Genomic DNA, 14,585 nt, shown 5'->3' with positions numbered 1-14,585 from the left:
ATGCACCTGGCCTCTAGTTTATAAATATTGCCCTAGCTGGTCTGGCACAGTGAATAGAGTGTTGACCTGCAGACTGAAGGGTTCCGGGTTCAATTCTGATCAAGGACACATGCCTGGGTTGCAGGCTCAACCCCCCAGTAGGCAGCTAATCAATGATTCTCTCTCATCACTGATGTTTCTATCTCTCTCTCCCTCTCCCTTCCTCTCTGAAATAAATAAAATATTTTAAAGAAATATTTATAAATATCTAATGAAATATCTGAGATTTATTTCAAGACAATACAGGAGAAGCAAGAGTAGGTAGTGTAGGATTCACCATGTATTGGTGGTTGCTGGGACTGGGTGGTGGGTATATGGGAGTTCATTATACTATTCAGTCTATTCTGCTTAACACACACACACACACACACACACACACACCAATAGTAATCTCAGTAAATTAAAACCTCAGTCAATAAAAATGCTAAAGGGTGTTAAGGGCCAAGTATTATCTACTCAGCCAATCACCTTCTGGCACCAACCTACCTTTCTACCTGACCTCCTAGTATTCTGGAGGATGAACTCTGCTCCCGATGAGCAAAGAAAGAATAAAGCAATAGTTAACGATGCTGGCTTCTCTGTGTAGCTTCTATGCATACTTATAAGCCTGAACCTCCTCCCCATATATCAGCCTCAAAGGTGTATGATTCAAACTTTCACTTCAACAAATTACACCTTGTTATAGCCTTTCAAGGCTGTTCAAGAATAGCTGGCCTTTAAATATTAAATGTAAGGGGTGGGGGGAGGGAGCAAAAAAGGCTAAAGGAGTAAGAAGTACTAATTGGTAGTTAGAAAATAAGCTCAGAGATGTAAGGTGAGCAGAAGGAGTAGTTAACAATGTTGTAATTACTCTGTATGGTGCCGGGTGGGTAATGGAAATATCAGGAGGAACACTCTGTAAAGTATAGGATTGTCTACCAGGGGTCTTCAAACTACGGCCCGCAGGCCACATGTGGCCCGCAGAGGAGTCTGATCCGGCCCGCCAGATTTTTTGGGCAGTGAGCGCAGCCGAGGTGTTACAGTAGGAATATAGTCCGGCCCTCCAGCTCTCTGAGGGACCGTGATCTGGCCCCCACTTTAAAAAGTTTGAGGACCCCTGGAACCGCTATGCTGTACACCTGAAACTAATACAAAATAATATTGAAAGTAAACTGTAAATTTTTTTTAATCTTTTTAAGCAATCTCATACTGAAGTCCATCTCAGTCCTTAACCTGCCTTCCTCACGGGCTTAGTCCATCAGATCATGTCTTATATTTCCTCAAAGCACCAAAAACCTGTACAAATTAAGCCTCAACTACTGTTTATTGATGGGCTGCACTAGGAAAAAAGATGACAATATCACCTACTGAGCAAAAAAAGGACCGAAGTAAGGGAATCACAAATTGGAGTTATTATTCAATATTATAATACTAGAGGCCTGGTGCATGAATGTGTGCACGGGTGGGGTTCGGGCAGCCCACCCGATGGCGGTGGGGAGCCATCAGGGATGCGGCTGGCTGGGGGAAGGAGCTGCGGGTGGTTGGCTGGTCGGCCCCACCCCCTGGTCAACTCCTCGTCAAACTCCTGGTCCAGGGGGACAATCTGCATATTAGCCTTTTATTATGTAGGATAAGAAATTTGAGAGATCCACTAATAAATATATACATTCCATTTAACAAGCATGAAGCTCCCTATACGATTACCAGTTTGCTTTTCGGGGGCTGAGAAAACAAAGATCATAATCTAATAAGATAAATGCAATTTTGTTACATAAAGGGGTTTTCTTAAAAAAATAAGAATATTTTTCTGATTTTATAAAAACAATATATAACCATATACATAAACTCATGTATATATGTCCAATAATAAGAAAGGGACCAAGAAGAAAATAAAGTTTGCAGAACTTCCACAATCCAGAGGCGATCCCTCTAACACTCTGTGAGCGCCCTTCCTGACAGCTCTGTACCCACACCTCACCCTGTGACAGGGGCCACCAGCCCCTGCTGCACAGCCTGCCGTGGGGATCGTCCAGGGGAACAGGTAAGGATGTGCACGTGACCGAGAGTACTTTAAAAACCACTTGGAAATGTGATCATTTAAACAGTTCTTTCAAAATAGCAACTCCATCCGGCCGCGGTGGGCAGTGGTTGAGCGTCAACCTAGGAACCAGGAGGTCACAGTTTGATTCCCGGTCAGGGCATATGCCTGGTTTAGGGGCTAATCCCCAATCAGGAAGAAGGCAGCTGATCAATGGTTCTCCCTCATCGTTGATGTTTCTATATATCTCTCTCCTCCCTTCCTCTCTGAAATCAATAAAAATGTATAATAAATAAATAAATAAATAAATAGCAACGCCAATGCTTAACCGTACTTCAGGAATGCACCTGTAATTCTGCAAAAGGAAAGCCTGAAGAAATAAGAAACTTGGTTCAGCCCTAAGTCAGTGTAAAAGTGCAAGTGACTCATACTCATCTGTGTGATGAACATGTGTCTCACTTCAGACATGTCCAATTCCAAAGGTGAGAAGAAACACAGTGTTACAGGAGCCTTACCTGCTTCAACACATCCAATATCAGCTCGTTGAAGACCTCATTAATGGCCATGGACACCGTCTGCCGGTCCATGCCTTTGCTAAACTGTCCGGTTCCAATGAGCTCGATCAGCTCCCACGCCGAGAGGCCGTCTTTCCCGTCATCAAAGCTGACTTTATAATCTTCAAACTGTTCTTGCTGCCAGACTCCTCCCATGGCATCTGTCAGTTTCTTAAGCAGGTATTCAATCTATAGAAAGAGTTTAGAAGTTATTATTTACTAGTTAAAAAAATAACTTTTAACTTAGGTATACATCTAAGTTATTTACACTGATAAGGCCCATTTAAGAAACATTCTTTTACACTTCCAACAGGAGATCATGACACTGTCGGGGAGAAGGGTGTAGGCAAATGCCACTGGTTCTATTTTTACCTGGAATAAGTAAAGGAATCAAGCCCTGATAACCCTCTGATAGTATATTGGTATACATTTCTAAAGCAAACTGCGCATACACTACCATATGCAAACTAATTAATGTGATCTGATTACTCTCTCTTGGATAAATATTTTAATAGTAGAGGCCCGATGCACAAAGATTTGTGCAAGAATGAGCCTTCCTTCCCCAGAGCCCCCTTTCCGCCTTCCCACACTGCCCAGAGGCCCGGAGTGACAGGCGCATCCTGCCCCGCCCCTAGCCACCAAGTGCCTGCGTATGCAAATTAACCTGACATCTTTGTTCGGTTAATTTGCATACTCACTCCTGATTGGCTTGTGGGCATCGTGAAGGTATGGTCAACTTGCATCTTTCTCTTTTATTATTGTAAATATCAGAATATTCATTTTTTTTAAAAAGAATATTCATCTTTTCCTGATATGCAAGCACCCAATTAAATAAGCATCTCAAAGTAAGATGTGCAAATTACTCCCCAATGTACACATTTTTGATAAAAGGCAGTTATTTTAAATTCATGCTGCCTCCTACCATTAAGAACTCTGACAGTGTTGTAAACAATGTAGACTTTCTAGGTTGGCCTGGAAGAGCTTTTTTTTTTTTTTTTTTTTTTAATATATTTTATTTTATTTTTTTAAGAGAGGAAGAGAGAGGGACAGAGAGTCAGAAACATCAATGAGAGAGAGTCATCGATCAGCTGCCTCTTGCACACTCCCTACTGGGGATGGGCCCACAACCAAGGTTCATGCCCTTGACCAGAATCGAACCCAGGACCTTTCAGTCTGCAGGCCGATGCTCTATCTATTGAGCCAAACTGGTTTCGGCTGGAAGAGCTTATTAACTCCCAAACACTGTCACCTCCCCCTTCCAAATGGCTTCCCTTTCTATTATTGGTTTTGGTTGGGAGCAGGACCATTCACCATGGCAGGATCCTTGTTCCCTTACATCAAATCGGTGACAAAATCCCACTGTGTTTCCCTTCTTGGATAGGAGGTTTTCAAACCACAGGCTATGACTCAATATGAAACCAACTTAGTGGGCAGTGAGCAGCATTTTCTTTAAGGAAATGAAAAAATGTTTCAGCTTATCCACAATGAAGACAAATGTTCTGAGCGACACGTCTTGCTCTGTGTGTGCATGTATCTGTGCGTGCTGGGTCGTGAAATAAAACGTGGATCTTCCTATGGGTCGCAGTCAAAGAGAATGAAGAACTGTCCAAGGCAGTTCTCAACTCCGCCTTCTCCTACCCCATCTGCCTTCGTTCAGGCCTCCGGGTTGGTGCCCTGGCCTCCAGCATCGCCCCCTTGTATCTGTGTTCTGCCAGAGAGATTTTTCTAAAACAAAGCCTGAGCCTGCGACCCTTATCTTGAAACCCTGCTTCAAAGACGAAGGCTAAGCTCCTCATAGGCGGTCATCGCCTGCCTGCTGTCCCGCCCAGCGCACATGTACACTCCCCAGTGCCATCAGCACCACTGGCAGGGGCCCACTTGTTCTTTGAAGGACTGGGTAGTAAATATTTTAAGCTTTTTTGCATCTCCGTTTTATTTTCTTCTTTGTTTTGGGGTGGGTTTTTGTTTTTTTTACAACCCTTTGAAAACCATAAAAACAATTCCTAGCTCATAGACGATATGAAACAGATCGGGGGCTGGCTTCAGTCAGGGAGCCGTAGTCGGCCAATACTTGCCATAGATTGTAAATAGTTTCCCCATACGACACACTTGCTTATGCTCCGATGCCTGTCCCCACGCTGCTCTCTGTCTAGAATACCTTCACCCATTTCTCTACCTAACAGATATTTATTCACTTCCTCCATCGTCTATGATATGCCTACCCAAACTGAGATGGGTGGACCAGCAGCAGCAGAAATCTATTAACATTAAGTGTCTCAGATCCCACTAAAGACCCAAAAGCCAGAATCTGCCTTTGAACAAGAACCCCAGGAACCTAAAGGCACACTAAAGTGTGAGAAGCAAACCTGCTCTAACCCAGGGCAGGTGTTATATGCTGCTGCATTTAGCATACTGAATTACAATGATCTTCTTACTAACTGGCTTCCCCACTGTTTTATGAATTCCATATTGGAGGACCCATATCCCACCCATCTTTGAATCCCCAGAACTCAGTGTGGTACCTAGAAGGTAGTAGAGCTCAATTAATGTTTGTCAAACTGAAATAAATTAAGCTAAGCCCCAATTGCCTCATCAATGAAATGAGTCTAATAACACTCATCAGCCCTGGCAGCGTGGCTCAGGGGATGAACTTCGACCTATGAACCAGGAGGTCACAGTTGGATTCCTGGTCAGGGCACATGCCCAGTTTACAGGTTCGATTCTCAGTGGGGGTGTACCGGAGGCAGCCCATCAATGATTCTCATCATTGATGTTTCAATCTCTCTTTCCCTCTCCCTTCTTCTCTGAAATCAATAAAAATATATTTTTTTAAAAAGAAAGCAGTTATGAAAGTACATAAAGTGAAGAAGAATGCAAAATTAAATTTGCCTATGATTTATACTCCATAAAGATTATGTAAATATTTTGACAAATATTAGTACAAAACATAGAAACAGTAAGTCTGTTACAGATAGGATTGTGATTTTTCTTTTCTTTCTCTTCTTAACACTTCCTTTAACTTGGTTAAAACTTTGTGAAATAAACTTCAACAGAAAAATAATACAAACATAGAAAAAAACATATTTGCAAAGAAATGTACATTCATAAAATATCACAAAGTCAAAAAACATCCTGAGTTCTACGATTTAATTTGATAAGATTGTAAAAATCCTCTGGAATGGAGATTACCTAATCTCTTAAATCTAACATATGTTTACTTATTGGAAAAAGACACATCTAAGTCTTTCCTTCTCTTGTTGGAGATCTATCTATTACTAAGCTCATCAGAGATTATTTTCTTGGCTCTTAAACGGGGAAGAAACAGGGAGTATCAGCGGAAGAGAAAAAAAGGACATGTTAAGAGGAAGACAAAGGAAGAAAGAGGGAAGGAGAGAATGAGACAAAAAAGAAAGAAAAATATATAAAGGCAAGAAGAGATTGGGGGGGAAAAAAGACAAAGGAAAGAAAGAAATAACATTAAAATAAATAACTGCCCATGGTACACTAACGTAGAGGCATTAACAGGCACAGAAATTCACTCTCCCCAAGGCAGCAAAAGGAAGGGCCCATGCATGCTGCCTGACCCCTACGCGGGGTGAGTGTAGTAACGGCACAGCCAGAGGTTTCAGTAGGAGCCAGCATTGCGCATGGCCGCAGGGATGAGGGAAAGTGGGCGTGGCGAGGAGGGGCACCCCACTGACCATTTGTGTTTGTGGGCACCCCGCCTCCGCTCGGCCTCACCGGCCCCCAGTGAACAAACCCGAGCCGCACAGTCCAAGCGTCAGTTCTTCCTGCCTATGGGACAACCTTCTATCATGTTTGTAACCTTGTAACCCAGAAAGGACCTATGACTAGCAAACCTTTCTGAAGGTGACCTCCCGGACCTTTCTGAGTTGGTCATCAGCCTCTGCTCAGCACTGCCAGTAACTGTGCCAGACAAGCAGTGAGATTCATTTCCTGCCGACTTTCGACACAATCGTTTTCTTATCATAACCAACTACGGCAAGGACCTCTTAAATCATCCTGTTGGGCCAAGGAGAGACCGGCGTTCTCAGCGATTCAATTACACCAACTAATAAATCACGTGCTGCGTGTTAGTCTGGAGTGGCCTGCATCCATTCTGAGAGCTCCTTCAGTTTCAGGAAGCAGCTCACTTCCTCCTTCCAAGCAAGTTCCACCAAAAATAACAAAGAACAAACTTTTAAACTGCGTGTGATTTGTAATGCCTTTGGCTCCAAGATTTACTCTGTGAAATGTTCTTTCCCCGTCATCATTTAAAAGGGCCTCTACGGGCGTAACAACAATTCAGGTTTTATTTCACAGGGGGTCTCTTAAAACTATTTCAGGTTTGATATTTATTTCAAGGCAACTCTTCCAAATAAGCTCACAACAGACACATCCTGTTTTTGTTCTTGGCTCTGTGGGAAGTGAATACTAATGTGAAAACTATACTTTGACACATATTTCCAGGAATACCATTTGACAAAAATTACACACCCATCTCAAATAAGGACATGCCATTTCTTGACTTCTGCATAGGAAGTAACTTAAATATTTGTTAAATATTCTTGACACTACTTTTTGGGTGACGGAAAACTAAGTCAAAAGCAAACTTATTTATACCACTTGCCAGTTATTCATATAACTACTGCTGTTACTTATATAGCATTAATCAAAGCTGGAGAACAAAATCTTACTTAAAAACATTCTGGACTTAAAATGCAAATGATCGTTATGGTACTTAAGAGTATTGGAAAAATAAAAAAGTACTTTAATTGTATAAAGTCTAAAAACTGTTGAAAAGATTACAGTTAAACTTAATATATACTCATAACAAAGACTATTCCATTTCTAGTTTTGTATTTTAAGTATATCTTTTTCCACATTAAAATTTATTAAAATCTCTAAGTCTAAAACTAGACCAAAATACAGGGTTTTGTTTTTTTTTAATGTTATTAAAGCATTTAGGAAGAAAGCAAAATCTAAGAGAGATGGCCACCTTAAGAAATATTATGATTCTAGCATTTTCCATAAAATAGTGTGACCTCGCGGCTGCAGTGCTTGATCAGAGAACAGGCAATGTGCTGAGAGTACAAAAATTCCAGGCCAGATTTTAAACTCCAGGAGGCTGGCTCGGCAGCCAGACAAAGCATTTCCACCTACATCTGTTTCAACAATCCCTTCTTTCCACACACAAGTACTCCTGGCCGTGGAGGAATACTCCGTAAACTAGCTCTAAGTCTCCGTTTAACTAGAAGAAACATCCAGGGCGTTAAGGACGTCAAAACACAGAGCAAGTCCAAACAACAATGTGACAAGGCAGGCTGCCTGGCTGATCTATCACCTCCAAGACAGGCTGTTCCCTTCCCCAACGAGACTAATGTGATTGGAAAGAGGACCGAGACGTTCCTGTCCGCCTGCCAAGAAGAAGGTGCGCCTGCCACCGCGTTCTGGCCGGGCCCAGGTGCGGAAAGGAGAGTCCCGGGGGCCCCAGGGAAATAAATCTTCCGAGTTTCTTAGGCAGAGCCGTCAGGAAAGGATGCTGACTGGCCCCCCTCACAGCCTGGTGCTGATTTAAAGCCACTGCCAAGTCCTTCCCATCCATCAGGGCTGCCCCGAGGAATAAGGTAAGTCTCCTGACTCATTCATTCCGAGTTCTGAGATCAGGACAAGGTCACTTTCAAGTTCACCCGGAATATTTTAGAAATGGAAAGAACCAAAACATCACAGGTCAGAGACCAGCCCTCCCCCAGTTCCAAGGAAAACACTAATAAATTTGGAGCACTGAGTGTAACTACGAAATGTCTTAAAAGATGATACTGGGGATTTTACCAGCACAAATCGTCCAAGCAGCAGCTTAGTTTTTATAATAGCATCTTTTTCTATACCTATAAATATTCTATCCCCTTCTACTGGTATATCTGTCTGTAATAAGCTGGACATTTTTTTTTAACTCTTCTATTCTTTTTTTTTTTTTTTAATTGATTTTTAGGGAGAGAGGAAGAAACATCGACTGGCTGCCTTCTGCAAGCCCCCTACTGGGGATCAAACCCACAAGTATATGCCCCGGACTGGGAATCGAACTGGCCACCTTTTGGTGCACGGGACCATGCCCAGCCAACTGAGCTACACCGGCCACGGCAAGCTAGACAATTTCTGTGGACAAAAACTCCACAGCATGTTTCACGTTGTATTTCCCCTTTGATATCCATGGGCAGTTACATCACCATGGTGATCGAGCACTAAGAAACTGCTCCCTGCAGTGAGTCTGCCTTGCCCTTGATAACCAATAACCGCCTCATTGCTAAATCCAAGGGCGACTTCTCCCTCATCACGCTCTAATTTTTCTGTTACAATGAATGCCAGTAACTCCTTTTCTGCTTCTTAGAACTTTTTCTTTCCTGAGCACCCATGACTCAACACTCTCTCAGTTCTCCCACTTCACCCGAGACTCAAGTCAGCTTCCTTTACCAAATCTACTTCCTCCTCCTGCTGTCAAAATGATCCCAAGGTTCTCTCTCTTCTCTCCCATGACAGTCTCTTCCTACTGATCTAATGTATCCCCCTGGCTTCCCTGTCTCTGTGTCTAGCCCTGGCCTCTCACAAGCTCTAGGTGTGCATCTCAGTTGAATACAGGACAGCTCCACAAGGATGGACGGATGGACCAAATGGACCAAACACATCAGTACACTTTCCCCAAAGTCTCCATCATCCTGTCATTCACACACACACACACACACACACTGGGACCAGCCATTGTGTTAAATGCTTCACATACATCAACTATTTTCTTTTTCTTTTTTTTTACATTTTCTTTATTAAATTATTATCTGTGTACATATTTTAACATTGCCCCCCCCCTTACATACCCTCCCTCCCCAGAGTTCTGCGTCCATTGGTTGTACTTATATGCATGTATACAAGTCCTTCGGTTGATCTCTTATCTCCCCCACATCTCCCTACCCTCCCCGCTGTAATCTGACAGTCTGCTTGTTGCTTTACTGTCTCTATATCTATTTTTTGGTTCATCAGTTTATAATGTTCTTTATTATCCATAAATGAGTGAGGTCATGTGGTGTTTCTCTTTCAATGACTGGCTTATTTCACTCAGCATGATGCTCTCCAATTCCATCCAGGTTGCTGCAAATGATGAGAATTCCTTATTTTTTATGGCAGCATAGTATTCCATTGTGTAGATGTACCATAGTTTTTTGATCCAATCATCTGCTGACGGGCACCTAGGCTGTTTCCAAATCCTAGCTATTGTAGATTGTGCTGCTATGAACATAGGGGTGCATATATCCTTTCTGATTGGTGTTTCTAGTTTCTTGGGATATATTCCTAGGAGTGGGATTACTGGGTCAAATGGGAGCTCCATTTTCAGTTTTTTGAGGAAACTCCACACTGTTCTCCACAGTGGACATCAACTATTTTCATCCTCACAGAGTCCAGTGAAGAGAGTAGTTATCCCCATTTTAAAGATGGGGAAACCCAAACAGAGAGATCACATAGCTACAAAGTGGTAGGGTCAGAATTCAAACCAGGCAGTCTGGTTTCAAAGACCATGCTTTAAACATCTACTCTATACTACTTCCTAATTGCCCAGGCCTGACACTTGTCTGTATTGTCGCACAGCAAGGCACTATGAGCTCGGTTCTGTGACCTCCAGGTCCCTCCTATCTGGCCTTCTTTTCCATTCTCACTGATGCTGCTGTCCTTTGGTCCTTAACACCACTTACCTGCTCTTAACTTCCCATCTCCCACCTCTCCCTATTTCATCTGTTTACCTGTCACTCCCTGCTCAAAAATCAGTGGCTCACAGCTCCCCACTGCCTACAGGATAAAATCAAAATGACACACAGCCTTATCTACTACCACACTTCTTCACAGCTGTCATGTTTCACTTAGAAAGGATATATGCTCTAGCCCCATGGTCGGCAAACTCACTAGTCAACAGAGCGGCAAACAGTGGCGGCTTGAGAGCTGAGGTTTGCCGAACACTACCCCAGCCGGTGGGGTTTAGTGTATAGAGTAGGGGTGTCGAACTCAATCAGAGAAGGGGTCAAAATCTAAAATCCAGCCTAAATCGCGGGCTGAATGGTTTACTGAACAGTCATAGACTGACAATGTCATAAACTGACAGCGGAGTGCAGTGATGACAGCGCGGTGCGGGCCACATTGCAAGGCCTGGCGGGCTGGATTTGGCCCGCGGGCCTTGTGTTTGACACATGTGGTATAGAGCATCAGCCTGCGGACTGAAGGGTCCCGGGTTCGATTCCAGTCAAGGGCTCATGCCTGGGTGCAGGCTCGATCCCTAGTGGGGGGTGTGCAGGAGGCAGCCAATCTGTGATTCTCTCTCATCATTGATGTTTCTCTCTCCCCCTCTCCTTTCCGGTCAATAAAAATATATTTTAAAAAAAAAAAAAAAGAAGAAGAAAGAAGAAGAAATTATATGTATCATTCTTCCTGACTGCCCAACATCTAGAACCCTTCGTACATCTGGGGAATCCCATACCTCCCAAAGTAAGAGTAAAAATGTAAATGTACCCTTTCCAAGCCTCCTTTGCAGCTAGCTTATGGTAGCTAGGCCACACCAATTAGATGCATCATCCAAATGTGGACTGGAGAGTGGGCACCATAGAGAACTCTCCTTGGTAACAAGAAGGCGGCAGGAAGACCTGAGTCCCTGGGCAGCACCGTGTGCAGGGCCAGAGGTGTTCCTGGTGCAAGTGCAACACCTGCCCTCTGGTGGCAGCAGCCTCTGCCTTGTGGTTCCTCACTGGAGCAACCAGAATAGTTCCCACCACCACACCTGGTTCTCAGGCCATCGTGGCAATTCTGTGAACTACCCAACATCCTTTTTACACATTTATTTTTGCCTTAAATAATCTAGTCCTGGTGTTTCCAAGTAAGCATCCTTCACGCATCTCAGAACTTGCCCTTTGCCTTCCTGCCCTGCATAAGCTCGCCCACTGTGTTTCTTCCGTCCAGAATTCTGTTAGTCAAAACTCTTCCGCTCTTTTTAAGACCCAGCACTAGTACTGTTTTCCCCATAGATATAATGCCTAATACTTTTTTAAAATATATTTTATTGATTTTTTTTATAGAGAGGAAGGGAGAAAGATAGAGAGTTGGAAACATTGATGAGAGAGAAACACCGATCGGCTGCCTCCTGCACACTCCCTACTGGGGATGTGCCCACAACCAAGGTACATGCCCTTGACCGGAATCGAACCCAGGACCTTTCAGTCCACAGGCCGACGCTCTATCCACTGAGCCAAACCGGTTTCGGCTAATGGCTAATACTTTAATGAGCACTAAGGACCCAGGCATTCTTCTCATTTGATCTTCACAAGTACAGTGGGAGGTAAATACTTGCATTAGCACCATTTTACAGTTGAGGAAAATCCAACAAAAACTAATGAAGAAAATTGTCCTTTATTGATACCAGAGAGAGGGAGAAAGGGATAGAAACATCAGTGATAAGAGAGAATCATTGATCAGCCATCTCCTGCACAACCCCTACTAGGGATGGGGCCCACAATTCGGCATGTGCCCTGACCAGGAATCAAACTCTGACCTCCTTGTTCATGGACCAACACTCAACCCCTGAGCTACACCGGCTGGGCTGCAGATATAATTTTTAAAGGGCAGTAGACATCACAAAACCTTGAAGCGTAGGAAAAATAACTCAGAACAAAACAAGCAATGTCCGTTTTCATCTGCTTTGGAAAGTACAGTTTAAAAGTCACCATCCTGGACTTTGAAACAAGAATAGTATTTTCTTACATAAAACAGCCTTGAAAACATTCTGGATTCTATATGGTGCCCATATAGCATCACTTGACCAGGTCTTATAGTTTTATCAATATGCAGGTAGACAACAAATTATGATGTAACTTGTACTGAATAAATAGTCTTCGGACATGAGGATGCATCGTTGGCCTATAATTACAATTCAGAGAGGAAGAGCCCCACCCTGTCTGCACGTCTCCAGGGATATGACATGGCCCCAAGTCACTTAAGTTTTGGACTTTTTTTAGATTCAAGCCGTTCTGCCTCTGAGCCAAAAAGTCTAGTCCAATACTTCATGTCTACAGTGACTTCACACAAACACTTCCAAGTTCGATCTATGAAATGTGAAGAAGACGGCCCAGAGCCACACCTTACCTCTTCCGGCACAATAATTAACGGGTACTTGTCCTCAGATAAAAAGTTGAAAATAACCCACACTTTAAATGAATCTTCTTCCTCGATGAGCAGGGGATTCTTTGTGAGGTTTTTTTTGACACAGAGGGTCCAACACATCCTATTTAATTCAAGCTTGTCAAAGTTGTCTTGGACCTAAAAAGGAATAAGGAAAAATTCTAATGAACCAATCCAAAATAAGAAATATAATATAAGCCCAGTAAAACAGAAAAACAAAGCCTATTATAGGCTTCCATTTTCATCAATCCAACTAACCAATACATTTTCAGTGTATATGCTTAGGTACCACATTTTTAAAGGCTCTAATAAGAATGTTATATTAAGCCCAGCTGGCATGGCTCAGTGTTGAGTGCCGACCTATGAACCAGGAGATCAAGGTTCGATTCCTGGTCAGGGCACATGCCATGGTTATGGGCTTGATCCCTAGTCGGGGGCGTGCAGGAGGCAGCCAATCAATGATTCTCTGTCATCATCAATGTTTCTCTTTCTCTCTCTCTGTCTCTCCCTCTCTCAAATCAACAAATATTTATTTTAAAAAACAGACTCTAAATCAAAGTTTACATGCTGTCTGTTAATACTATGCCGAATTGCTTGTAGAACTCAGTAGATGGACATCTATACGATGAAAGAATCACTATAGGATTCTTTTCAAAGGCCACCACCATCAACTCTGTCCACCCGCACCCCTAAAAAACTACATGAAAGACATCCCACAAGGGAACTGACAGGCGCCCAAAAGCACACAGCCTTGCTCTGAGGAACCAGAGATTCCGTGTGGATTCTGTGGTGAATTGTAGGGTTCCTAGTGGCGAGGGACTACATTTATGGCTGGAAGAGCAAATATAGGACAAATCACAAGGAGCTCCATCATTTTTATTTTTTTGAATAGCCTATAGGAAGGATTTTGGAGCAGAGAATGAGCAGCTCATCTGCAGCCCAGATTACTACTCTGCAGAAAAGGCGGTGTTTAAGGCGACCCTTGGAGCATACCGAAGAGTTCAAGGTAAAGTATTCCAAAGGACAGAAAGGAAATGGCCTCAGCAAAAGCGCGGCAGGAGCAGCACACCCTCCCTGTTTGGGAAACAGCCACAGGATGAAGGAAGGACACAGAAACAAGGGCAAAGGAAAGACAAAGTTTTCCGCTTGGGAAGCTCTGGTAAGACATTAGAATCTAATGATTAGATGGAGGTGTCCAAGGGCCATCGAAGAGGTGAAACTAACCTAAAAGGAGAGGCAGATCTATGCATCAACTGCCCGCCAACGATGACTGAAACCACGATGGCCAATGGCACCCCTCAGAGAGACCACAAAGGGAGAAGGGAGAGGGGATCGAAAACAGGACCGCAGGGGATACGCACAACCACTTCGGTAAAGACAGAGGAGGAAGAGGAATCAGGATAACTGAAAAAGCACTCAGAGTGGCAGGAGAAACACAAAGCTGGGTGCGGAAACAGTTGAGAAGGTTTGATAAGGAGTGTGAAACGCTGCAGAGAGACCAAGGAGGGGCTGTTTAAAAGACCACAGATTCTGCAAGCACTTCAGTGATCTCTAGTTATCTTCAAGACAGCTGGAAAGTGCGGGTAAAAGATTGCAGTGGAATCAGAAACCAAGAAAATTCTCCATAAATTAGTTTCGTTGGAAATAAGTTGTGTGTTTGGCTCCTTCCTCCTCTAAAACCTAGTTCACTATTCCTTAGTTTAATGATACTCAAGTAAAAGAGTATTAAATGATAGCATTTACATCTTTTTTAAAAGTACAAGAATCAG

The 14,585-nt window shown here is 43.2% G+C and overlaps 1 protein-coding gene across 1 annotated transcript in view; it reads right to left on the bottom strand.

The window, feature by feature from the left end:
* Positions 1-14,585, bottom strand: part of SWAP70 (switching B cell complex subunit SWAP70) — a 66,797-nt gene that overhangs the window by 21,250 nt on the left and 30,962 nt on the right. The window contains exons 3-4 of the mRNA XM_084893485.1: positions 12,781-12,954; positions 2,572-2,799 (exon numbers count right to left, since the gene is read on the bottom strand). Of these exons, the coding sequence (XP_084749611.1) occupies positions 2,572-2,799; positions 12,781-12,954 (402 nt within the window). The remainder of the gene's footprint in view (positions 1-2,571; positions 2,800-12,780; positions 12,955-14,585) is intronic.

The sequence above is a fragment of the Pipistrellus hanaki genome (genome assembly GCF_964339955.1).
Source record: "Pipistrellus hanaki genome assembly, chromosome: 9".
Lineage (NCBI taxonomy): Eukaryota > Metazoa > Chordata > Mammalia > Chiroptera > Vespertilionidae > Pipistrellus > Pipistrellus hanaki.
The sequence above is the reverse complement of the archived record's forward strand: the minus strand, read 5'-3'. Positions and strand labels throughout refer to the sequence as shown.